Raw genomic sequence first — 26,088 nt, 5'->3', positions numbered from 1 at the left:
TGACCTATTATAGCAGGCTAATTTTTAAGTTAACAATTTTGTATGGCCCGCAAATGATGTTCAAATATCCATATGGCCCTTGGCAGAAAAAGGGTTCACCCTGAGCTAGAGGGTAGACAGAGCAACTGCTTAGTCAGCCTGATCCAGGCACACGTCCTAGTCGTGTGACCCCAGACAGGTTACTTACTTCTGGCGCTCTCCCTCCCAGGAGCTGGCCGAGCCTCTCCCTCCCCCTCCCCTTTCCCACAGGTGTCACCTTTACCTTCCTCACTCCTGAGCTCTAAGGGTCCTTCTTGAACCTCTATAGCTTGTTTCCTAAGCCCATTTCTTCTACGAATTAAAAAAAAAAAAAAAAAGTTACTTCTCTGTGCCTCATTCCCTCACCTGAAAAGGGTGTGTGTAATGTCATCCTCAGGGAGGTCCTCCTGAGGCTTAACTGAGATGATGCGTATTTCAGGCGCTCAGAGGGGTGTTCAGTAAATAAAGCACTGCTAAACCGTGCTGTTGTCGCTTTCCGCATTTCCTTACATTGCTGCCCAGCCACAGGCAGGCCTTAAGCCCTCCACTTCTAGGAAAGGTCGATCTGGGTGTCCCACTACACTCCAGCAAGAGGGAGCTTCGTGCAAATGATTGTTTCCCGAAATTGGCTGAAGAAGCAGCATCCCGCCTCCCACAGAGAATGTGACCGGCCTTTTCCTCCCCACATTCCCTCGCAGTCCTGGACCCGGGCCCCGTGGCATTAGGGGAGATACACGCGGTGGAACTCAGAGTGATATACTGGAATGTAGAATTCCCAAATTAGCAGCTCAGAGCCGGGACTTCATAGTGAAGAACCTCTGGCTGAATGAGCCTTGACCCTCATTTCGTAGGAGCAGCTGCGCCTGGCAGCCCTGCTGAGGAAACACCTGTCCTCCCTTTGCCTGGCCACCAGGCTGTGGCCGCGGCCTCCGGGCTGCCTGCTGAGGAAGTTCCTTCCCTGCAGAAAGGGTTATTCCACCTGCTTCTGTGTGGCCACACCCTGCCTTTCTCTTTCACTTTCCTTTTCTTGCTTTTTTTTTATGAGTCACTTTTTATTCCTTACCACTGAGACAATGAATTCGGGTGACTAATGATTTATGACAGAGCTTTCACGGTGATGGAAAGGTACATGGGATTTTCACAAATGCATACCCAGGCAGGATGAAGGTAGAAGCTATCCAGGCCTAAGTCACACAAAGTCAGTAAGAAGCCAGCTTTTAATATCAAAATTGTCCTGAGGTAGATCCCGATTTCCTGATTGATTCAAGGCAGATTCCAATATCTATACATATAAAAGGCTAAACAACTATCGAATCCATAACAACCGAACGGATGACTGAACAGACTGTGTGGGGTGACCAGGCCAGCAGGGAGGTTAGTGAGGGGTGACCAAATGACTGAGCAACAGGCTTCGTGGGGTGACCAGGCCCGCAGGGGGGGCACTTGGGGGTGACCAGGTTGGCAGGGGGAGGGGACAGTTGGGGGCGACCACACCAGCAGGGGGTGCAGTAAGGAGTGACCAGGCCAGCAGGGGTGGGACATTTGGGGGTGACCAGGCCAGCAGGGAGGGCAGTTAGGTGGATTCAGGCAGGCAGGCAGATGAGCAGTTAGGAGCCAGTGGCCCCAGATTGTGAGAGGGATGTCCAACTGCTGGTTTAGGCCCGATCCTAAATCGGCAGTCAGACATCCCCCGAGGGGTCCCAGATTGGAGAAGGTGCAGGCTGGACTGAGGGGAATCCCCCCCCCTTCCGTGCACGAATTTCATGCACTGCGCCTCTAGTTAGAATATTAAATTATATAGAGATTGCATCCTAATCCTCTGGTTGATTTGAAATGAATTCGAATCAAGACAGCTTAATAATAGCTTTTATAGCATCTTTATGACTTGATACCGTGGAGAAATAAACATGGAGCTAATGCCACAGAAGTCGTCCTCGGTTGATTCAGAGGCTGCCTTTGCCAGGAATTCATCTAGTGGTCATCTGAGAAGGTGCTTGCCATCTCCGTGCCGCAGTTCATAATTCACAAACAGCCTATACGTAACACTCAATTAAGGACCCACAGAGGCATGTTGGCCAGATGACTGATGGACAGCCGGATGGAAATTCTGCACAACTCTGGAAAACACGGCTAAAATCAATCCCCCGTGAGGGAAACCATGACTTATTAATACATTCTCTGCCTCCACTGAGTCGTGAATCATTGCTTTCCTATCAAAAGCTAATAGAAAGCCAAGACTGGTAAAACTTCTTACAAGTCCCTGTGGCCTGTCGGTGTAAAAGGGGCAGGACCGGAACTCGGACAAGAGCCTGCATGTCGCAGAGCCAGCACGTTGTAGCTCCAGCACGTGGAGTCTGTCCCACTCCAGCGGTGAGCAGCTGGCCAGGGGTGGGGAGGGGTAGTGGGGGGTGGGAGATAAGCACCTATTGTTACACCCAAACTCTCCTCCAAACCTGCCACCCATGAGAGAGGTGTTGTCATTATTCATCTTACAAATGAGGAAATGGGGGCTCACAAGTTTCAGGAAGCTGCCAGAGGTTCCAAAGAACAGAACGGTCTGCAAGGCCCGGTGGGAGCTTGGAATCCTGCCTGACCTTCCCTCTGTTCACTTATTACATGACGGTTGCGTCGGTCCTTGTTCACCCTCATCTGGACTCCCAATGTCCAGTCCCTGGTATTGGGCGTGGGGGTGGGAGAAGGGTCTGGACACAGTGGCTCTGCTCACTGACACCTCTTTCAGCTTCTTTTCTAGTCCCCTTTAGGCATCTTTGCTCCTGTAAGAATCCTCACGTTTTCTGTGGCTTGGGACCTTAACAATAAACGGTGAGCCCTGGGGGCCTGGAGAGGGAAGAGGATGGGGCCGGACACTGCAGAGGAGCCCAGCTCTGACAGTTCCCCGCCCCCCGAACAATCCCCATTAATGATCCTGTCTCTGCAAATGCCGATTGATATGGCGTGAAATTTGAACGTAAATGAGTTTTTACAGCTAATTACAGCTAATGCGAGCAACTTTCAAAATTGCCAAACATGCCTTCCAGAATAGTACAGTTTGCAACTATGAATTAGGCATAAAGAGCCACATTTCATAAACATAATTTAGCATACAACAGAATTGTACTGCCGAGTGCTTTCCCACCGGCCATCAGGAGCTGCTCAGGCGGCACTAATGGCACATGCCCATTTGGTCTCTGCTGGCCGCAGGCTTGGAAAGCCTGGAAGGCAGCAAGGAGGCAGTCACTGCCTCAGCCGCTCAGCCGCTCAGCCGGAGTGGTCAGGAGCCGCTCACGTCTCCATTTGCAACGAGGACCCATTGGGCACACAGCTCGGGCTCGGAGTGGTGGCCCCTCCAGCGCTTCTGTCATCTTTCCCTGGTCCATCTGCCACGCCACCTCTAAGCTGCTCATCTCACCTTGGTGTTTTGTTCGTGATCACCAGATCCATTCCTGACCACTGTGAACATTACAGTAGTAAAAATGTGGAAAGTGCTGCCCCTCCCCGACCCCCCCACCCACCCACCCTCATCTGAAATCACCACTATGAGGAGTTGCGTGTATTTCTCTCCCATTCGGTTGTGGCTACAAACACATCCCCTCTGACACATACGCCATCTTTATTTTTTTACAAAAACAGGATCATACAACACTTATTTACACCTTCCTGCTCATACTGAATATTTGGTGCCTTTCAATATCAGTATATGTTAATCTGCCTCTTTTTTTAACATACGTACTATAACTTCTCCATTCTCCCATCAATGAGCATTACAAACAGTGCCTCAATGGACACTGTACTGTAATTTCTGCCCACAGACCCCACACACCTACACCTGAGGAGTCTTCGCTGGGTATTTCTGAAGGATACATTTCTACAAAAATGGTGCTGTTGGGTCAAGGGCACAATAAAGTGAGAAGAGAGCATCTCATTACCCTCTGAAATGTGGTGTATCTGTTTGCATCCAATAATAGTAAATGGAAATAGCGGTGTCTCCCCACCCTCGGCTGTGGGGAAACCTGGGTCACCTTCCTTCCCACCCCTAGTTGTGGACCTCACCTGGCAGACAGCCACACCTGCCCAGGTGGGTCTCGGTTCCTGCCACATGCTTGCAGCTATGGTGTGAGCGCTGTCAAAAGTCTCCCAGAATCCTACTAACCAGCCGCAGCTGCTGTAAACATCTTGAACATATTTCCTTTATGCTTTTCTGAATCATTGTCATATGCAGAACTGCTTCATCTCCACAAAGGTCCCTCCTGCAGCCACCCCCACCCCAATCCTTTCATCTCTGTTCCTACCTCAACAACCATATCCATAGTTTTGTCATGTCAAGAATGTGATACAAATGGAATCACACAGCATGAAATCTTTTTGGCTTTCTTTCATCAGCATGCTTCCTTGATGCCATTCAAGTTGTATCAGTGGTTCCTTCCTTTTGTATCGCTGAGTAGTATTCCCTGGTGTGGATGTGGTAGTTCACCCATCCACCCGTTAGAGGGCATGCAGGTTGTTTTCTGGCTGGTACACATAAAGCTGCTATGAATATCCAGGGACAGACTTTTTAGTGGACAGAAGTTTCCGTGTCTCTGGATACATATCCGAGAGTTCCGTCGCTGGGTCATAGGGTGGTTGCATGTTCCGAGTTCTAAGAAACTGCGAGGCGGTTTTCCAGAGTGGCTGCCGACTTACGTCCCCCTTCACCTGTAGGCGTGTCCAGTTCCTCTGCACCAGAGCCAGCGTTTGTGTTAATAACATTTTAAAATACTTTGGTTGGTTGGTTCCCGTCCTCCCCCCTCCCCCCCCCTTTGCTGATTAAAAGCGACATATTCCATTTCTGCCCTTTTGGAAATTATACGTGTATGTTTTGTAATAAAGTTTAAATTTTGGAACAATTTTAGACTTACAATAAAAATTCCCAGTACAATACAGAGAATTCCCATATACCCCATACCCACTTTCCATACTGTTAATATCTTATGCAAATAGATATTACATAGAGTCCATAGTCAGATTCCCTTACTTTTTCCTTAATGCCCTCCTGCTCAGGATCCCATCTGGCATACCGCGCATAGCCTTGTCTCCTCGTGGCTGTGGCCGTTTCTCCGGCTTGCCCTGTGTTTAGTGACCTTGACAGCTTTGAGAAGCACTGGTCAGCATGTATAGAGTTTGTCTGATGTTTTCCTCATGCTGGGGTCATGGATTTGGGGAAGACGACACGGGTAAAGTACCATTTTCGTCACAATCGCATCAGGGACACATCTGTCAACATGACGTACCATCACTGCTGATGTTTGTTCAGTTTCTCCACTGGAACTTACTCTCAGAAGGCGGCCACTACACACAGTCCTCACACACCTGAGGGCGGGGGAATATGCCCCACCCCCTTGAGGGCAGAACATCTGTAAATTCGTTGTTACTCTTCGGTAGGGGAGATCTGCGTCTGTCTCCCACATGTATTTGTTTACTTGATCATTTACATTAGTTGGACTCATGGGTATTTTTATACTTTCAGTTATAATTTAATACTAGTTTTGTTTTCTTAAATTGTTATGTTTGCCCACCGCGTCCATTAGACGTGCCTCCAGCATTGTGAGGTTTGTTTTTGTTTTGTTTTTTTGTTTTGTTTTTATATTTTTTTAATGAATCTTTATTGTTCAGATTACAATTGTTTCTCCTTTTTCCCCACATATCTCCCCACCACCCAGTTCCCACCCCCCTCTGCCCCTACCTCCCCCCCGCTGTCCTTATCCATAGGTGTATGATTTTTGTCCAGTCTCTTCCCATACTCTCCACACAGACACCCCTTTCCCCCTGAGAATTATCAATCCACTCCCATTCTATGCCTCTGATTCTATTAAGTTCACCAGTTTATTCTGTTCCTCAGATTTTTAATTCACTTGACTTTTAGATTCACTTGTTGATAGATATGTATTTGTTGTTCATAATTTTTATCTTTCTTCTTCTTTTTCCTCTTTTTAAAGAATACCTTTCAGCATTTCATATAATACTGGTTTGGTGGTGATGAACTCCTTTAGCTTTTCTTATCTGTGAAGCTCTTTATCTGCCCTTCAATTCTGAATGATAACTTTGCTGGGTAGAGTAGTCTTGGTTGTAGGTTCCTGCTGTTCATCACTTTGAATATTTCTTGCCACTCCCGTCTGGCCTGCATGGTTTCTGTTGAGAAATTAGCTGATAATCGTATGGAGCTCGCTTGTAGGTAACAAACTGTTTTTCTCTTGCTGCTTGTAAGATTCTCTCTTTGTCTTTTGCTCTTGGCATTTTAATTATGATGTGTCTTGGTGTGGTCCTCTTTGGATTCCTTTTGTTTGGGGTTCTGTGCGCTTCCTGGACTTGTAAGTCTATTTCTTTCATCAGGTGGGGGAAGTTTTCGTTCATTATTTCTTCAAATAGGTTTTCAGCATCTTGCTCTCTCTCTTCTTCTGGTACCCCCATAATTCTGATGTTGGTTCGCTTGAAGTTGTCCCAGAGGCTTCTTACACTATCTTCAACTTTCTGAATTCTCTTCTCTTCATGCTTCTCTGGAGGAGTGTCCTTGGCCTCTTTGTATTCCAAATCTTTTGAGTTGATTCTTGCAATCCTCTAGTCTGCTTTTGGGTCTCTGTATAATATTTTTTATCTCAGTCAGTGTATGTTTAATTTCTAGTTGGTCCTTTTTCATATCCTCGAGGGTCTCATTGAATTTATCGGCCTTTTCCATGAAATTCTTGAAAAACCTTATAACTGTGGTTTTGAACTCTTATGTCTAGTCGCTTGTTCTCCTCCATTTCTTTGGTTTGTGATCTGTTTCCTTGCCTCCTCATATTCTCTGCTTCCCTGAGTTGGTAGGGTAGCTTTGTGTACTAGATGTCCTATTGGTTCAACGGGTCAGCCTCCCAGTTACCTGAGGTGGACACTCTTGGTGTACCCTTGTGTACTGTGTGTCCCCCAGCAGGAGCTACAGCAAGAACCAGTTTTCTCCTCCTTTGCTTGGGAGGTTTTGGAGCAGTCTGACTGGAGCTGCAGTTAATTTGGTTGAGCTGCCACAGAACAGGCCATTTATATGCAAAAGCTGCTGTGTGGAGCCTGGGCGGGTTTGTAGAATGGGCGGGGCGGGGCCTCAGGGCGGGGCGGGGTCTCAGGGCGTCACTAGGCTGGGGCGTGGCCAACGGCGATGGCTGGCGTCAGCCGTCTCTGCCTTTCCCGTTTCCAAGTCCCTGCGCCCCGCGCTCCAGCGTAGTAAACAATGATTGCTGGGCGCACCACCGCAAAAAAGTCACTCTCACTTTCCGACCCGATGGCCGAGAGTCCAGCTTCTCCCCGTAGGTGTCTGGGTCCCCCGAGTGTCCCCAGAAACTGGATTTCACAGTGATCGGGAGCTTGTCTCCCTGCGGGTTGAAGAAAAGCCGCGCTCCCAGTCGCCCGCTGCCAGCCCGATTCGCGTGCCTCCGTACCTCAGCTTTTCAGTAATTGTGTTCCTTTCTCTTCTTAGTTGTAAATCTTCCACTCAGCCAGCTTTCCCGTGGTTCTGGGTGGTAGACGCTCTGTCCCTTAGTTGTACCCTCGAAATTGTTGTGTGAGGCAGCAGATTAGCTGCTTAACTATGCCGCCATCTTGGTTCCTCCCCATTGTGAGGTTTTGAGCACTTGCTTATTTCCCCGGCTCTGCAAGATAGCCCAGGCTCAGCTAGTAAATTTCCCGCCCCGCCCTCCAGTCAGCCATTTCTCCATGGATCCATCATCTGTCTTGTTGGAGAATGGTGTGAGAACCCAGACCTGGATACTAGGTGTGCTCATTGCTAATACGTGGCCTTGCTTCTCAGGCACTCCCAGCCGACAGAGCAAAGAAATGTGTGTCTGGATACTAACCTGTGTGTTTACACATCTGTAAATATTTCCGTATGTAACCATTTGTTTCGATATTAAGCTAAACATGAATTCATTCTGATGTGCCCAACTTAATCTATTACCACATGGATCATTCTAGCCTCCTCCCTTTCCCCTACCTTTTTTTTCTGCATTTTTTTTATTGAGCTACTAGAGGCCCAGTGCATGATTGAATCATGCACGCGTAGGGTCCCTTACACGCTTTCGCTTTCAATCGCGGGGGAGCTGGGTGCCTGTCCACTGGTGCACCAGGCCTTTCAGAAGCCTCCGGCTCGGCAGAGGCTTCTGAAAGGCCTGGTGCCGGAGCAGACAGGCACCCAACTCCCCCACTTTTGATGGTCCACGGAGGGACGTGAGCTCGCTGCCCCAGAAGCCCCTTCTGTTCTGCAGCACAGACATGGCGCAGAGGCTAAGCTCGCGCCGCCGCTGGCGAGGCGAGCTCAGCATCCCGCTGGCCCAATCGGCTACCCCAGCCACCCCGAGTCCCGCCCCCTGCGCCTCCTGCTGGCCCAATCGTGGGCGTAGAGGAGTGATGATAATTTACATATTACCATTTTATTAGGTAGGATATAATTCACACACCATAAAATTCACCCCTTTAAAGTATAAAATTCACTGGTTTTAGTATGTTCACAAGGCTGTGCAGCCATCCGCTGTCTAATTGCAGACATCTTACCATTCCATAAGGAACCTCTGTGCCCGTGAGCAGTCTGTCACCTTCCCTTTCTCTCCCCAGCCCCTGACAAGCAATAATCTTCCTTTCTCTGTGGATTTGCCTGTTCTGGACATTTTATAGAAATGGAGTCATACAGTATGTAGCCTTTTGTATCTAACTCCTTTTGCTCAGCATAATGTTTCTGAGATCAATCCCTGTTGTAGTATGTGTCAGTACTTTGTTCCTTCCTATGACTGAATAATCCACTATATGGATGTACCACATTTTGTTTATCCATTCATCAGTTAATGGACATTTAGCTTGTTTACACTTTTAGGCTATTGTGAATAATGCTGTTATGAACATTCATGTACAATTTTTGGCAATAATGGGCATTTTCATTTCTCTTGACTTATATACCTAGGAGTAAATTGCTGGGTCATGTGGTAATTATATGTTTAACATTTTGAGGAACTGCCAAAGTGTTTTTCCAAAACTGCTGCACCATTTTATATTCCCACCAGCACTGTATGAGGGTTCCAGTTTCTCCAAATCCCTGCGAACACTTGTTATTTTCCATCTTTTTTATTTTAGTCATTTTAGTGGGTGTGAAGTGATATCTAGTGGTTTTGATTTGCATTTCCCTGATGGTTGATGATGCTAAACATCTTTTTATGTACTTATTGGTCATTTGTATACCTTCTTTTGAGAACTGTTTGTTCAAATTATTTTCCCATCTAGCAATTTGGTTATTTTATTGTGTGTGGGTGTGTGTGTGTGAAAATGTTTACCTCCATTATGCTAAGCAAAATAAGCCAGTCAGAGAAAGACAAGTATTACATGATCTCACACACATGTGGAATCTAATGAACAAAATAAACTGTTGAACAAAATAGATCCAGAGACATAACAGCATGGAACAGACTGTAGAATCTCAGAGGGAAGGCGGTGGGTGGGAAGAGATCAAACAAAGAACTTGTATGCATATATGCATAACCCCTGCACACAGACAATAGGGTGGTGAAGGCAGGGGGATGGCTAGAAGGGGTCAATGGGGAAAAAAGGGGACATGTGTAATACTTTCAACAATAAAGATTAAAAAAGTAATTTAAAAATGTTTTTTTGTCTTCAGCCCCAATGACAAAAAAAAAAAAATGATTTGGGGGTGGAAGGGATAGGACAACTATTAAATGTAGTGAAGAAATTTCATAGGCCTAAAGAAGCTATTAAAAGGAAGAATGAATTAGATTTACACTGAGTGGCCAGATTATTATGATCTCTGAACGCATAATAATCTGCCTACTCAGTGTGTGTGTGTGTGTGTGTGTGTGTGTGTGTGTGTGTGTGTGTGTGTATAGATATATAGATATATAGATATATAGATATTAGAGGCCCAGTGCATGAATTCGTGCATGGCTGGTGTCCGGCCAGCCTGGCCAGGGGGAGGGGACATGGGCTGTTGGCCGGCCTGCCTGCTGGTCGAACTCCTGGTCAAGGTGACAGTTTGCATATTAGCCTTTCATTATATAGGCTATACACTGAGTGGCCAGATTATTATGCATTCAGAGATCATAATAATCTGGCCACTCAGTGTATATCGAGAATAGAATCCTACTTATAAAAACACAAATTAGCTTGAATTTCTGAATAATCAATAAGATTCAAAGTGACAATTTTCTATTGCAATCTCATTCTTAATGTTCTCCCAGAATCCTTAATCCTGAGAAAAGCGGAGCAAAATATGGCCAGAGGTTTCATAAACTTTTTTCCAACATTATCCCACCAGCCATCAAAGGTAATAAAAGATTTAGCCACAGCAGATGCAAGCTCCATGTCAATTCTCTCCATTCTCTTTTGCTCTCCATTTTCGTTGACCTAACAAAAGCTTCTGACATCACACTTAAAGCACCTCAAGATAAACCAGAGTAAGAAATCCCATTTACTTACCTACTCAGTTCAAAGCTATGTTTTATTTTTAAAGTAGTTGCATATTCTGTTATGTACTGTAATAGATTGTGATGAACTGAAGGTTGTAAAGAGCTAATAAATGTATGGACCTCTTAATGTGCAAAACCAAATAATTCCTAAAAGAGTTGTAATCTTTTATAAATAATGTTTAAGTTTCCTGTAAATGCAAAAAAATTTTTTTGAACTAATTATTAAAGCCTATACTTAAAACAAAACACATAGAAGGTGGGAAGGGTGTCATTTTGAGACCTATCTTAACTGGTTTCTGGATACTTTGTGGCGAGATTTAATCCCCCTCTAGAAGCCTCTGCTTTCTCTGTCCCATAAATGGTGGCCACAAGCCTTTCTGGTTATTTTTTGTTGTTGAATTGGAAGAGTTCTTTTTTATTTTCTGGATATTAGACCCTTCCATGGGTTATCTTTTCATTTTCTTGATAATGTTCTTTTCCAATTTTTAAAATTTTGTATGAAAGCAAATTCATTATATTTACATGAAATGCAACTTTTTTGTATTCCCATTCCTTCATGTGGTGTGTGTCTTTCTCTCTGTCTTATTTCACTTAGCATAAGAGTCCATCCATGTTATCTCAAATGATAAATTTCATTCTTTTTATATATCTGAATAATATTTCATTGCATATACATCCACATCTTCTGTATCCATTCATCTATTGATGGACATCTAGGTTGCTTTCATATCTTGGCAATTACTTATAATACTGTAATAAATGTAGGGATGCATATATCTTTTTGAATAGGTGTTTTTGTTTCTTTGGCTAAATGCCCAGAAGTGGAATTGATGGATCATACAGCAGCTCTATTTTTAATTTTTTGAGGAACCTCTATACTCTTTTCTACAGTGGTTTTGCATCAGTTTATAATCCCACACACAACAGTGTATGAGGGATCCCTCTCCACATCATGCTAACACTTATTTGTTGATGAATTGATGATAGCCATTCTGACAGGTGTGAGATGATACCTTGTGGTTTTAGTTTGCATTTCCCTGATGATTAGTGATGCTGAGCATCTTTTCATTTGTTGGCCATCTGTGTGTCCTCTTGGGAGAAATGTCTATTGAGGTACACTTTCCCTTTTTTATTTGGATTGGATTTTTATTTATTTATTTATTTTAGTGTTAAGTTCTATGAGTTCCTTATATATTTTGGGTATTAACCCCTTATCTGATGTGTCATTGACAAATATGTTCTTCCATTCAATAGGCTGTTTTTTCGTTTTGTTGATGGTTTCCTTCACTGTGCAAAAGCATTTTAGTGTGATGAAGTACCCTTTGTTTATTTAATCTTTTGTTTTCTTTGCTTGATGACACATATCCCAAAAACATGTTGCTATGAGTTATGTCAGAGAGTTTACTGCCTATGTTTTCTTCTAGGAGTTTTAGCGTTTCAGGTCTTACATTTAAGTCCTTCACTTACTTTCTTTTTATTTTTTATATGGTATAAGAAGGTGATCTAGTTTCTTTTTTTTTTTTTTTTTTTGCATGTATTTGTCTAGTTTTCCCAAAGTTGCTTAATGAAGAGACTGTCTTTACCCCATTGAATATCACCTCTGTTGTCATAGATTAATTGTCCAAACATGTATTTATTTTGCCCTTAAACTTGAATGATGGTTTAGCTAGGTATAAAATTTGAGGAGTGTAGTTATTTGCCCTCAACATTTTGAAGATATAACTCCTTGATTCTGTTATTGCTCAGATGCCCCTATCTAATTGTCATTCCTTTGTAATATTTTACCATGTTATCTTAAGCTTTTTTCTCTTTCATGCTCTACAATTTTACTGTGATATGAAAAACTCTCAGCTATTATTTCTTCAAATTAGTCTTACTACTATTTACTCATTTCTCCTGTTCAGTTTCTTTTGAGAACCCATTGATACCTTTTAATCGATCTTTCAGGTTCTTTGAACTGCTTGTTCATATCACTTGTGTCTGGGTCTCCATGTCATCTTCAGTTCAGTTCCTCAATTCTACCTTTTAATTCACTAATACCACATGAGATCTTTGATTAGTGCCAAGTCTAGAATGTATGCCACTTGTTGAGAGTCGCTTTTGTTTTAAATTTTAATAGTAATGTCTTTTATGTCCACCATTTCTAAATTTTTATTATCAACTATTCTCATTCAATTTATGCCTATTTTGCTTCATAACAAGTATGGATATTAGTCCTTTACTTAAATTAGCCCATTTACTTAAAATATTTTCCAGGCAGTTTTATATCATTGAATTTGTGTTCCTAATTGAAGAGTTTGTACACCATCTTACTTAGCACGAGATTTCTTCATGGGTGGTGGAATTTTTAAATTTCAGGTTCAGTTTGAGTAAGAGATTTTTTTGGTTTTGTTTTTCTCCTACTTTCTCTCTTGACTAACTTCTCCCTCTCTATGGTTTCGTTTACTTCCACCCCAGCCACCATCCAGGGCCAGGCCTTATAATATAGTGATTTATTAGGAAAATGTGTTTCAGTTCCTAGACTTCAGCCTCCTGTGTCTTCCTTCCTTCCTAGACCATAGGCTGCTATAAGCCCTAGCCCAGTGGTGTGCTAGAGAAAGCTCCTACCAGCTCACAAAAATCAATGGTTAAATTGTAAGGAATCGTGTGAGCTGGTTGTTAAACAGCCATTGTTTAAATTATACAAACTCACAATAAGTAAATTATATTAAACAGTAAAGGTAATAAATACTTAAAAATTAGCATTTTCTACTTGTCTTGCCATACATTACTAATATCCATGCTCTCGAGGTTGCAGCCTTTGTGTTCGTGTAGTGGAAACACGATAGCATGGTGCTCCGGGCACCTCTTCCTGCTCCGGTTCAATAACATCATGTTGGCCATTTGAAAACGGCCACGATAAGAGTGTTCAGACCGTGGAAATTAGGAAACATTACAAATCAGGTGTGTGTGAATGTGTGCAAAATACTCGTTTAACACACCAGCACAGCATTGCTCTGGCCCCGGGCATCGGGCCACAGGCAACGGCAGTTTTCTTCAGTCTCCTCCTGCAAACGGGCACTCCCGCCACCTCTATTTCAAACGGGGGTCAGGCTTCAGTTCCTCCTCTCACAGAAAGTGCTTTCAGTCTTGATATCTTACCATAGAGCTTAACTCCCAGAAGCAAAGTAACCCCACTCACTGCTCTGCCTTCCTATTTTGTTTCTGGTCCATAACATCATTCATTTGGATGTTAAGGTTGCCTCTGTCCTTTGGTTTTCTTTTTTATGTGTTATCCATCATTTCTTTAAGTTTGAGGTGGGAAGATGTACATTAAATATTGAACATGCTGTTCTATCTTGACTAGAACTCCATCGACATTATTTTTCATAGACATATAACTTCGATCGTATGGCTCTCATAATGCCTTCAAAAGATTTCCTTCAGCCTTCGTCATCTCTCCCCATCATTCACCTTCTGTTCCTTGTCTGTTTTTCCCTAATACTTTCCTGGACCAGTTATTAGGACAAATAGGATAACATCTATAATAATAAAAGCATAATATGCTAATTAGACCAGACGGCCAGACGACCTTTCGGACGAAGGCGGGGCTGCGAGGGCCAAGGCAAGCCGCCGTGGCTGTGAGGGCCAAGCCCCGTGCACGAATTTCGTGCATCAGGCCTCTAGTTGTTTGTATGAGCTATCCTTGAAGATTCTGGATGTCACATATGCTGCCTCTTCATTATTATACCTGAATAATAGTATGTGTGTAATATAATAATATATTACTGTCCAAACAAGAAAACATTGGAGCCCTCAGTTACCTAAATGGAAATCCTTGGCCCCCTAATGTTTTTTCCCTTCCCTGCAGGTGTCAAAGCTGTGTTCACGGGCCACTACCACAGGAATGCCGGGGGTACCTACCAGAACCTTGATGTTGTGGTGTCATCTGCCATCGGGTGCCAGCTGGGCAACGACACCCACGGGGTCCGAGTCGTGGTGGTCACCGCTGAGAAGATCGTTCATCGGTACTACAGTTTGGACGAGCTGAGTGAGAAAGGAATAGAAGGTGACCTGATGGACTTAATGAAGGAAAAATGATTGCCGTTATGATCCAGTCACTTCCACTTCCACTGTCTTTTAATTTTGCCAGAAACAGCAGCTGCATACAATCACTTCTGAATAAAGAAGTATCCAGGCAGATTTGTGGATTTATGTCCTTTGCATAAATCAGAGAGCTGGGTCCTATTCTGAATTACATTTGAAGTAGAACTGCCTTCCCTTTAAGAAAGAGAAGGGGCTGGATGAGGGTTGGAGCCTGGGAATAAGAGAATAAACGATGCTGGGATATCTCTGCGTGAGTGTCTGAATAAACTTTCCTAATGATATGTTTCTCAACTATCTCACATTCTCTGTTTTTGAATCAAATTGTTTTCTCGCAGCGTATGGTGAGTGTCTACCTATGGACCTCAATCCCAACTGGTATTCAAGTGTAATCTTGGGTAATTCCTCGAACAAACTGCATCTGATCAGTTAAACTGTAGTCATGGCTCCGGTGCTTGGCAACAGGAAGGTCATCTCCTTTCCCTCCTAACAAAGCAGACAACTCTCCTCCTACCAGAGCTGTGTAGGCACACTCACTTTAACACGGAGCTGTCCGGTGCCGAGGCCTATGCTGGTGATGCAGTTGGTACAAATCAGAGCTGAGTTTGCCTTCTTGGTGACTAGAAAAGTCATCTTTGCACATAAATTAGCTGTCTATAAAAGCCTCATCCGAGAGGCCAGAACCAGAGCCCTGAAGTCGCTGGCGCACGTTCTGAGTTTACCCGGTTCACACTGGTTACTGCAGGAACTCCACAGGTTGCTGTCCTGTGCCATCAGAATGCCTCTCCATTCCTGAGGCTCTTCACCGTGTTGACTTTGACAGGAAAAGTGGGAATTGAGACGAGTTCTCGGGTCAAAGCAGAAATTTCGGTGGGGCAAACACTGCTTTCAGCCACTTGAATGGAATTGGCACCGACTTTGATTCACTGCCCCAGTGCAGTGGAGCGAGGATGGTGAAATCGGCATTGTTTCCATGCAGTCTGCTTTGCTGCGTCTTCTCCGCAAATCCTGACACTGTGTTATTTCATCCGCGTGGTCTGCCTCTGCAGATGTCCTGATGGGCAGGGAACGCGGGTACTCCAGTCCTGCCAGGAACACCTCACAGCGTCATGCAGCAGCACTCCCTCATCCTGAAATGCCTCCAACAACCGGCTGCTTACAAATGAACTGCAAAACCCATTAAGACTGTCTCGTTAAAAAGTTTTAGTCAACGTAGCAAAACCAAGAGAAAGTAAATAGAAAGATAATTGGATATGTAAATTCAGAAGGAACAAAAGACAAGAAGTTAATTATACTATAGATCTGTGACACACTATAGCTCATTGTTATGTGGCACAGGAAAATTAAAAATGTTCAAAATTGGAATGCCCTTGTTTGGGTATTTTGCTGCGTTCTTGCTTTGTATTCATTTTTTTTTTTTTTACAACAGGTGTGGAGATGAGTTCAGGAAGAGGAAACTCAGTAAGTGGCGTAACTAACAGCCACACGTGTGGGGCGTGGGAGGCAGTAACACTGAGGATTAGCTACCAGGATCGTGTGCCCGGACCATAAACGCAGGCGTGGGCTCCTGGAAGGGGAGAGGTTAAGCACAGTGGGCTGACCCAGCCGTCTCTCGTGTCACGGGTGCAAACGCTTGACTGTAGCAACAGAGTTTTGGTGGAGGATACGGAGATAATTAAAAGCAACAGAAATTAAATTTACTAAGCCTCCTTCCCAAAAACCTAATAGTAAAAGAACTGATTCAAAACACAGCAAGAATATGCTAACAATAGGGAATCCTGTGAAACTCTCACCATTTTTAAAGTAACCAAACAGCAATATTCTCATGGTGAGAGGTTCAGGAAGAAGTTAGGAAGTGATTTTGTAAATAAGCATGTATCATTCTGATAATAGATAAGTACCAATGCATTCACTTATGATTCCTTTTTCTTAAAAAAAAAAAAAAAAAAGGATGGTAAACATGTGCCTTGTGTGAAAAACAAGAAAACACTCATGGTCATCAGTGCTATAGTTTGGGGGTGTTTATTCTGTTCTAAATGCTGTTTGAAGTGCTTTGGTTCAGAGAGGCCGTGCCACTTGGCCAAGGTCATACAGCTCTTCCGTGGGGAAGGACGGACCAAGAAGCTAGCAGCTCCACTGCTAAGCCTGTGCTCCTGGAAAATGTTTTCAATGGTGACAGTGGCTCAGTAGGTTGGGCGTCATTCCATGTACCAAGAGGTCACCAGTTCAGTTCGCAGTCGGGCACGTGCCCAGGTTTCCGGCTCAGCTCCCAGTGGGGGTCATACAGGCGGCTGCTGATTGATGTTTCTCTATCTCTATCTCCCTTCCTCACTCTGTAGAATCAATTTTTTTTAAATGTACCAGCTTTGCCCTTGGCAACACTACAATATTTGGCACCTTTGACCATCTCTCCTGGGCAAGAACCCAGTGTTAGCTGGAGGACCTGGGACTTCATCCGGGTTCACAGAGCCCCTTCTCTGAATTGCATCAGGTTCGTGGTGGCATAGCCTGCCCCAGAAGCAGATTGTTCCAGATGAAGAATTTTTACTGGAAGAGATGGGAAAACAGAATCCTATATAATAAAAGGCCAATATGCAAATTGACTGAATGGCAGAACAACCAGTTGCTATGACACGCACTGACCACCAGGGGGCAGATGCTAAATGTAGGAGCTGCCCCCTGGTGGTCAGTGTGCTCCCACAGGGGGAGCCCCACTCAGCCAGAAGCCAGGTTCATGGCTGGCCAGCTGAGTGGCGGTGGTGGGAGCCTCTCCTGCCTCCACGGCAGTGCTAAGGATGTCCAACTGACGGCTTAGGCCCCTGAGCGGTCAGTTGGACATCCCCAAGGGCTCCTGGACTGTGAGAGGGCGCAGGCCAGGCTGAGGGACCCGCTTCCCCCCTGCCCCGAGTGTATGAATTTCATGCACCGGGCCTCTAGTTGGAACTATAATGGGCCACAGGACACAGTTCTGCCCACAGTGGTAAATGCTATCAGATGACTCCACACTTCCTGTTTACAGTTCCTGCCCAGGGGTAGGGAACTTGGCATTCTCTCCACGAAAGGAGTGCCACTGAATGCTCCCCCTTCCAATTAGTCATTGTAATTGGGGGCGGAGACAGGAGGCTGCCAAAGGGGAAGGTCATTTAAAATTGGATGGCCACGACTCTTTGCAGGCCCAGTGGGGAGATGATCATCTAACTCCTTCACTTTTTACAATGAATAAGTTTATCGCTAGTCTTCAGTGATGTTTCTCTCGTGGTTGGAAAATGGGTGGGGTGGGGTGGGGTGGGGTGGGGTGAATCCAATAAACTTTATGGAACAAGCAGACGGAACATTTCATCATAGCTTGTGCTTTTCAGCATTACGAGATTGTGGGTTCCTGATAGAGTGATAAGGCAAACACTGAGGTTTATCTTATGTACTTGCAAAAGATGCCAAGTTATGTACATCTGTAGAAACTATATACACATAAGTTTAATGTTATAGTCTATGTTCTAACATGAAATCTTTTGAGAAAAGGTAGCAAAACATCATTTGCATTTACTTGAACTCTTAAAACTTATTCCCCAAGTAGTGCCTAAAACAGCTATGTGAGTCATAAAGTTAAGTGGCAATATTGTATTAAGCTGGGGAGATGATTAGGAATAAGTTGTCAAGGCAAGTTCTGTTAAAAGCTTTGTGTAATAGACACCAGGGATTTCTTGTTCTGATAATCTTGGCAGTTTTGGTTGCATGTGCAAAAGATAGTAATTGACAAGTGATACTGATTTTTCTTATAACTTCACTGAATACTGTCTTATGTCATCAGAGAGCTCATATATGGTTGCTAAGAATAATGACTTCTAGCATCTTTCTAGAAAAGATTTACTTACTAAATTCTCTTTTTCCTCTCACTGATTTTTATTTCCATTATTCTTTTTAACATTAGTGACCATACAAACACAAAATGTGCAGATTGATTTTTCCTTTAGGTTTTATCCATGTAAATAAAGTTTATTGAATATGAATAATTATCAGATACCTTTCATTCTTCTTCATTATTCTACTCTGATACTTGTCTTTAAAAGGTAATTTTCTCCATTAGAGTAACTTTGCACCTCACCTAAAGTCCAGACTCCTTCCCCTGGCTTTCCAGGCCCCATCACTGCCCCACTCCGCCTCTCAGCCTCATCCACGCCGCCTGGCCCTTGCTGGCCGTCCCACTGCCCTTTGCTCTGCTGTTTCCTCTGATGGACATTAGCTTCTGGTCGTCATTTTGATCTTAGTTCAAAAATCACTCCTGAGAGTGGCCGTCCCTCACCACCCTGTCTGTGGTCCCGCTCTTCATCCCCAGGCGGCACCTCCTCCCTCCTTCGTACTTCCCTCAGGGGCATCATGAAGACTCTCTTGGTGTGTATCCCCCACCAGCTTGCAAGCTCCAGAACAGCAAGGACTTGTCTGTCTCATGTGCTCGCTTCCCAGTCTCTGCCTAGCTCTGTGCCTGGGGCACCAGGAAGCTGCTCAGTGCATACTTGGCAATGAATATGGAATAAAGGGAGTAAAGATACATGGAAGTGGTGGCCATCCCTAGAGAACCGGTGGCCATCTGGCTTCCACCGAAGCCCCGCCTCTGGGCTGACCACCTGGGTGTGTTTGGGAAGTGAAAGAGCAGAGGTCGGCGTGGCTTACTACCCTGCCATAGGAAAGTCTCTCCTTGGGCCTTAAAACTGTCCTCAGACTTTCATAGAAAAATTAGACAGTGTCGTCTCTTATACGGTCTTTGAAAGATTGAATTTGCTTTTTTTTTTTTTTTTTAATTTCTTTATTGATTAAGGTGTCACATATTTGTCCTCATCCCCCCATTCCCATCCCACCCCTCTCCCCACGCATGCCCCAATCCCCTGTTGAACTTAACCGTTGGATAGGCTTATATGCATGCATACAGGTCCTTTGGTTGAACTCTCCCCCTCCCCCAACCCTCCCCCTACCCTCCCCTATCCTCCCTCTGAGGCCCGATAGTCCGATCGATGCCTCCTTGCTTCTGGTTCTGTTCTTGTTCCTCAGTCAATGTTGTTCATCATTTCCTCTAGATGAACGAGATCATATGTCACTAGATATATACTAATAAGAACTGAATGTGAAACGAGCAATAATATTTATGCTGACAGGCAAATGAATCAATCTGTAGCGAGCTTCCCCCTGGACCAACAGTTCTTTTGAGACCCAATTTCGATGTCCAGTAGTTCCTTATGTGTACATGTCAGCACTGACCCCTCAGCTCTGGATGGTGGACAAATGGTGGTAACGGAGGTCCGACTCCCTCTGGTTTGGTCTCGGCCGAACCCAGGGGCACGGCGTCACCCGGACTAAGGGGCACGTGGCCTCACCCATACCCAAGGGGCGCGTGGTCTCACCCGGGCCTGGGACCCAGCCTCACCCGGATGGATCCAGGGGCGCACGGCCTCACCCGGACCCAGGATCTGGCTTCACCCATACCCAGGGACGCTTGGCCTCTCCCAGACCCAGGGCCACTTGGGCTCACCCGGGCCTAGGTGCACGAGGCCTCATCCGGATCCAGGGACGCATGGTCTCACCCAGACCCAGGGACGCTTGGCCTCTCCCAGACCCAGGGCCACTTGGGCTCACCCGGGCCTAGGTGCACGAGGCCTCATCCGGATCCAGGGACGCATGGTCTCACCCGGACCCAGGGACGCTTGGCCTCTCCCAGACCCAGGGCCACTTGGGCTCACCCGGGCCTAGGTGCACGAGGCCTCACCCAGATCCTGGGACACATGGTCTCACCCGGACCCAGGGATGCTTGGCCTCTCCCAGACCCAGGGCCACTTGGGCTCACCCGGGCCTAGGTGCACGAGGCCTCACCCGGATCCAGGGACACATGGTCTCACCCGGACCCAGGGACGCTTGGCCACTCCCAGACCCAGGGCCACTTGGGCTCACCCGGGCCTAGGTGCACGAGGCCTCACCCAGATCCAGGGACACATGGTCTCACCCGGACCCAGGGACGCTTAGCCTCTCCCAGACCCAGGGCCACTTGGGCTCACCTGGGCCTAGGTGCACGAGGCCTCACCCAGATCCAGGGACACATGGTCTCACCCGGACCCAGGGACGCTTGGCCTCTCCCAGACCCAGGGGCACGTGGCCTCACCCGGGCCTAGGTGCACGAGGCCTCACCCGGATCCAGGGACACATGGTCTCACCCGGACCCAGGGACGCTTGGCCTCTCCCCGACCCAGGGCCACTTGGGCTCACCCGGGCCTAGGTGCAAGAGGCCTCACCCAGATCCAGGGACACATGGTCTCACCTGGACCCAGGGACGCTTAGCCTCTCCCAGACCCAGGGCCACTTGGGCTCACCCGGGCCTAGGTGCACGAGGCCTCACCCAGATCCAGGGACACATGGTCTCACCCGGACCCAGGGACGCTTAGCCTCTCCCAGACCCAGGGGCACGTGGCCTCACCCGGGCCTAGGTGCACGAGGCCTCATCCGGATCCAGGGACACATGGTCTCACCCGGACCCAGGGACGCTTGGCCTCTCCCAGACCCAGGGCCACTTGGGCTCACCCGGGCCTAGGTGCACGAGGCCTCATCCGGATCCAGGGAAACATGGTCTCACCCGGACCCAGGGACGCTTGGCCTCTCCCAGACCCAGGGCCACTTGGGCTCACCCGGGCCTAGGTGCACGAGGCCTCACCCAGATCTTGGGACACATGGTCTCACCCGGACCCAGGGACGCTTGGCCTCTCCCAGACCCAGGGCCACTTGGGCTCACCCGGGCCTAGGTGCACGAGGCTTCATCCGGATCCAGGGACGCATGGTCTCACCCGGACCCAGGGACGCTTGGCCTCTCCCAGACCCTGGGGTACGTGGCCTCACCCGGGCCTAGGTGCACGAGGCCTCACCCGGATCCAGGGATACATGGTCTCACCCGGACTCAGGGACGCTTGGCCTCTCCCAGACCCAGGGCCACTTGGGCTCACCCGGGCCTAGGTGCACGCGGCCTCACCCGGATCCAGGGATACATGGTCTCACCCGGACTCAGGGACGCTTGGCCTCTCCCAGACCCAGGGCCACTTGGGCTCACCCGGGCCTAGGTGCACGCGGCCTCACCCGGATCCAGGGACACATGGTCTCGCCTGGACCCAGGGGTGTGTGGGCTCTCCCAAACCCAGGGGCGCTTGGCCTCGCCCGGGCACGGGATCCAGCGTCATCCGGGTCCAGGGGCACTTGGCCTCACCCGGACCCGGAGTCCGACCTCACCTGGACCCAGGGACATGTGGCCTCACCTAGACCCAGGGACTTGAGGCCTCACTTATACCCAGAGGCGTGTGACCACACCCGAGCCCAGAGGCGCGCAACCCCGCCCGCACCCAGGTCTCAGCGGGGCCCCATCTTCCCGATCCCAATTCCTGCCGGTCAATCCCCCCTCAGCAATTCCCCTGGCCATCCTTCCAGAGCTCCAGTATGGCTGCTGCAGAACTCGTCGGGCGGCGGCTCGGCGAAGCTCCGGTGCACCCGGTGCATGGCGGTGGGCCAGTCTGGCGTCGCTGCGTCGGCCCTTGGGTCTGCATCGGTGGCCGGTCGCCGAGCATGCGCACCTGGCCGCTTCCGGGGCGTTGAGATTCTTGACGGACTCGGAGGTCAGCAAGCGCGGAGTCTCCCACCCCATGTCTCATAGGGGCTCGTCTGTCCGTGCTTGGCTGCCAGTGGAGCCGTCCCCTCAGCCGGAGACTGCCGGGGGAACTGCGCCGAGCATGTTCCAGGCCGCTGTTGTATCGCCTGAGCCATAGTTCTTTTGTGTCGCCTGAGCCGTAGTTCTTAAAGTGTGGTCTTTGGGTCACCGGCATCAGCATCATCCCACATACCCCTCTTTTATTCTAGTTGTAGAGCATCTACTCAGCCAGCCCTATGGTGGTCTTGGATGGTGTCTGCTCTGCTCTCTTGTCGTAGTCTCAAAGTTGTTGTGGTAGGCAACAATCAGGCTTCCGCCCTATGCCTCCATCTTGGTCCTCCTTTGTATAGTTAAGTCTTGATTGTTGTTGGTGTCACTGGGGGGGCTCTCTTTGTCTATAAAGGAAGAGTTGCTGTGCAGGAGACACGTTTATGGGCCGGGTCTTGGTGCAGCAAAGCTTTGGCGCTCACTGAATATTCCCGTTGAATGTGTCCCTTATGCACGTGGTTGAAATCTGGTGTCATCTCCCACAGACCACTAGATGCCCTCGTTTCTGGGTCTCCAATGGGGTGTAGATCAGCTACTGCCTTAGGCACTCAGCAAGGATTACAGCAAAAACTGTAGTTTCTTCCTCCTGTCTGAGTGGCCCTGGAGCAGTCCGACTAGAACAGCAGATCATCTGGTCCGCTGCCAGAGGGCAGGCCACCCACATGCATAAGCCGTTGCTTGGGGCGCAGGTGTGCCTGCAAGACTTGCGGGGCAGGTCTTCAAAACGTGCGGGGCGGGTCCCAGGGCGGGGCGGGGTCTCAGGGCGCCAACAGGCCATGGTGCGGCGAGCCGTGATGGCTGTGAGTCTGGTCCTTCTGCCTTCCACGTATCTAAGTCCCCTCGTTCCGCACTCCAGCGCAGCAAACACTGATTGCTGGGCGCACCTCCGCAAGAGTCCCGCCTCTCCCCGCAGGCATCTGGGTCTCCCGGGGTTCGTCAGAAGATGGGTTTCAGGGTGATGGAGAGCTAATCTCCCTTAGGTTTGGAACAAAAGCCCCTTTCCCCCGCCACCAGCCAGACCCACGCACCTCCACACCTCATCCCCTCCGATTTCGCTGGGTGCGAGGCAACAGAACAGCCTTTAATCTTTTTCAAACTTCTCAATTTGTACTTCTTAATCCCTTCATTTCAGTCAACTCTACTGAAGTCTAGCGCCGCCGGGAGGTGCACGGAAAGGGCGCCCAGGCCTCCGTCCGGTGCGCGGTGCGCGAGTCCCGCGGAACCAGGCGCGCGAGGGCCGCGCGGCTGGGACGGGCGCTGGGCGGCCGCCGAGCTCCAGGCACAGCCATCGCCGCGTTCCGGACGTCGCCGCCGCGGCGTCCCCCCAATTTATACTTCTTAATCCCTTGAATTCAGTCAACTCTACTGAAGTCTAGTGCCGCCGGGAGGTGCACGGAGTGGGCGCCCGGGCCTCCGTCCGGTGGGCGGGGCGCGCGGCCCGCGGCACCAGGCGCGCGGGGACTGCGCGGCGGGGACGGGTGCTGGGAGGCCGCCGGGCTCCGGGTGCCGCCGCTGCGGCGGCGTCCCCAGCGTCCCGGGCCGGGCGGCCTGCGGGGGCGGCGGAGTTGCGAAAGTGAGTGAGTTTCCCAGGGTTTCGCCCGGAATGGGGTTCAGAGCAATCGGAGCCGGTGCTCAGCGCACTCCGGAGCCTTTATCTCCTTCCTGCCAGTGAACTCCGGCCAGGTCATCAGCCGCCCCCTCCTCTCCGGTTCCATCCTCCCCGCAGGCGCGTGTGCTCGTGTCTCCGCCCGTTTCTCCATACCTCAGGCTTTTACGGCTTCCCCGACTGTCCCCGTGGCCTTCTCCTTCCCCCCAGCTGTGGGCATTTCAGTCCACCAACTTTCCTGTGGTTCTGGACGATGTCCGTTCTGACCTCTAGTTGTATTTTTGAAATTGTTGTGCCCGCTGCAGGTTAGGTGTTTAACCTATGCCGCCATCTTGGTTTCCCTCTGAATTTGCTTTTCTTGAAACTACCACTGCAACATCATATTCTCAACTACATATTCTAGCTGTCCCGGATTTCCTGAAAAGCCACTTAAACGGAATTGCACCATACTTATCCCGCACGCTGCACTTCTCCCTCTCCCACGTTCGTCAGACAAGCCACGGGCCCTGAGGGCAGGATCAGCATTGTTTCTCATCACCTGGCCCAGGGCCCGGCACGCCATATGAATATCTGTTCACTCCTCACTGATGTTCTCCACTCGGCGACCCTCCCACACCATGAGCCTTCCCTCCGATTATTCCTCCCTCCCCAAGACCCTGCCACGCCCGTACCACGCCCTGTGCCAAGCACCAGCAAACAGTACCCTTTGCCTTCAGTGAGACCATTAAATATTGATGCTGCCTATGTCCCAGGCAGCTTTCTCTGTACCCCACTGTCCCTGGGATGCTTTGACACCAATGGCATTAATTAGCACTTTTGTGATAATAACTTCCACATAAACCATATATGAGGAGAGCCCTGGCCAGTGTGATTCAGTTGGTTAAGCATCATCTCATGCACCAAGGATTTGCTGGTTCGATTACCAGTCGAGGCATATGCCCAGGTTGCAGGCTCCATCCCTAGTAGGGGGCGTGCAGGAGACAGCCCATCGATGTTTCTCTCTCACATCAATGTTTTTCTCTCCCTCTCCATTCCCCTTCCTCTCTGAAATCAATTTAAAAAACATTAAAAAAGAAAGAAAGGAAGAAAATGAAAAAAGAAAGAGAGAGAGAGAGAGAGAGAGAGAAGGAAAGAAAAGAAAAGAAAAAAAAAGAAAAAAGAAAAGGAAAGAAAGATGAGGTGAATTTCTAAGCGGTGGAGTCACATATGCCAAATGCCAGCTGGACAGCATGACAATGCCCCAAAGATGACGCGGGCACACCGTTCCAAAAAACGTAATCCATCTCCCTTCTCATAACACTTTCTCTCCTGCTGGTCCCGGTCTTGACGAGTGGCATCGCTGCACCTCTGCCTTGAACTGGAAACCCAGCCCCACCCCTCCCTCTGCCCCGTGCGCCATGTCTGATCTCTCACGGCTGGGAATAGCCCAGTGCCCTGGGTCCGTGGCACTGTGGTTGACACCCGGAGCTCCAGACAGACTCTGAACCCAAATCCCATCTGGGCCACTTATCTCGGGGCAAGTTTTGAATCTCTGCAAACCTCCTCTGCACAACAAGATAATGGCACCTGGGTGAGGGTGAAGTGACTGCCTGTTGAGCGGTCAGCCCCGAGCCAGGCACACAGTGGGCACTCAGCATATGGCATCCCCATAGCATGGCTGTCATCCAGGTCACTGAACCAGTGCTGCAGCCTCCGAACCAGCCTCTGCTATGTCTCGCCCCATCCAAGCCAGGGAAGGAGGGGGAGGCGAGGCAGGGAAGGGAGGTGGGAGGAAAAGTTGTTGTCTTGGACTGAGTCCCCGTCTGTCACTCAATAACTCTGTGGCCTTGGGCAGGTAATGGCCTGTTTGGGGGACTAGGTTTCTTTATCTATAAAATAGGTACAATATAGTACCTTCCATATAATGCTTAAATGAGCTTCTTTCTTTCTTTCTTCCTTCCTCCCTTCCTTCCTTTCTTTTTTCTTTCTTTCTTTCTTCTTTCTTTCTTTCTTTCTTTCTTTCTTTCTTTCTTTCTTTCTTTCTTTCTTTCTTTCTTTCTTTCTTCCTTCCTTCTTTCTATTGATTTCAGAGCAGAAGGGAGAGTGGAAGAGAAGTAGAAGCATCAATGATGAGAGAGAATCATTGATCGGCTGCCTCCTGCACGCCCCCTACTGGGGATCGAGTCTGCAACCGGGGCATGTGCACAGTCCACAGGCTG

General features: G+C 48.1%; 1 protein-coding gene across 2 annotated transcripts in view; it reads left to right on the top strand.

Moving 5' to 3' along the window:
- The window catches only part of CPPED1 (calcineurin like phosphoesterase domain containing 1), a 120,608-nt gene extending 105,795 nt beyond the window's left edge, over positions 1-14,813 (top strand). For both annotated transcript variants that reach the window (XM_008141576.3, XM_054714744.1), the window contains exon 4: positions 14,335-14,813. In XM_008141576.3, the coding sequence (XP_008139798.1) occupies positions 14,335-14,564 (230 nt within the window). In that variant the 3' untranslated portion in view covers positions 14,565-14,813. The remainder of the gene's footprint in view (positions 1-14,334) is intronic.
- Positions 14,814-26,088: the final 11,275 nt, after the last annotated feature.

Source organism: Eptesicus fuscus, chromosome 4 (genome assembly GCF_027574615.1).
Source record: "Eptesicus fuscus isolate TK198812 chromosome 4, DD_ASM_mEF_20220401, whole genome shotgun sequence".
In the NCBI taxonomy this organism is placed as follows: domain Eukaryota; kingdom Metazoa; phylum Chordata; class Mammalia; order Chiroptera; family Vespertilionidae; genus Eptesicus; species Eptesicus fuscus.
This window is presented reverse-complemented; position numbering and strand designations above follow the sequence as displayed.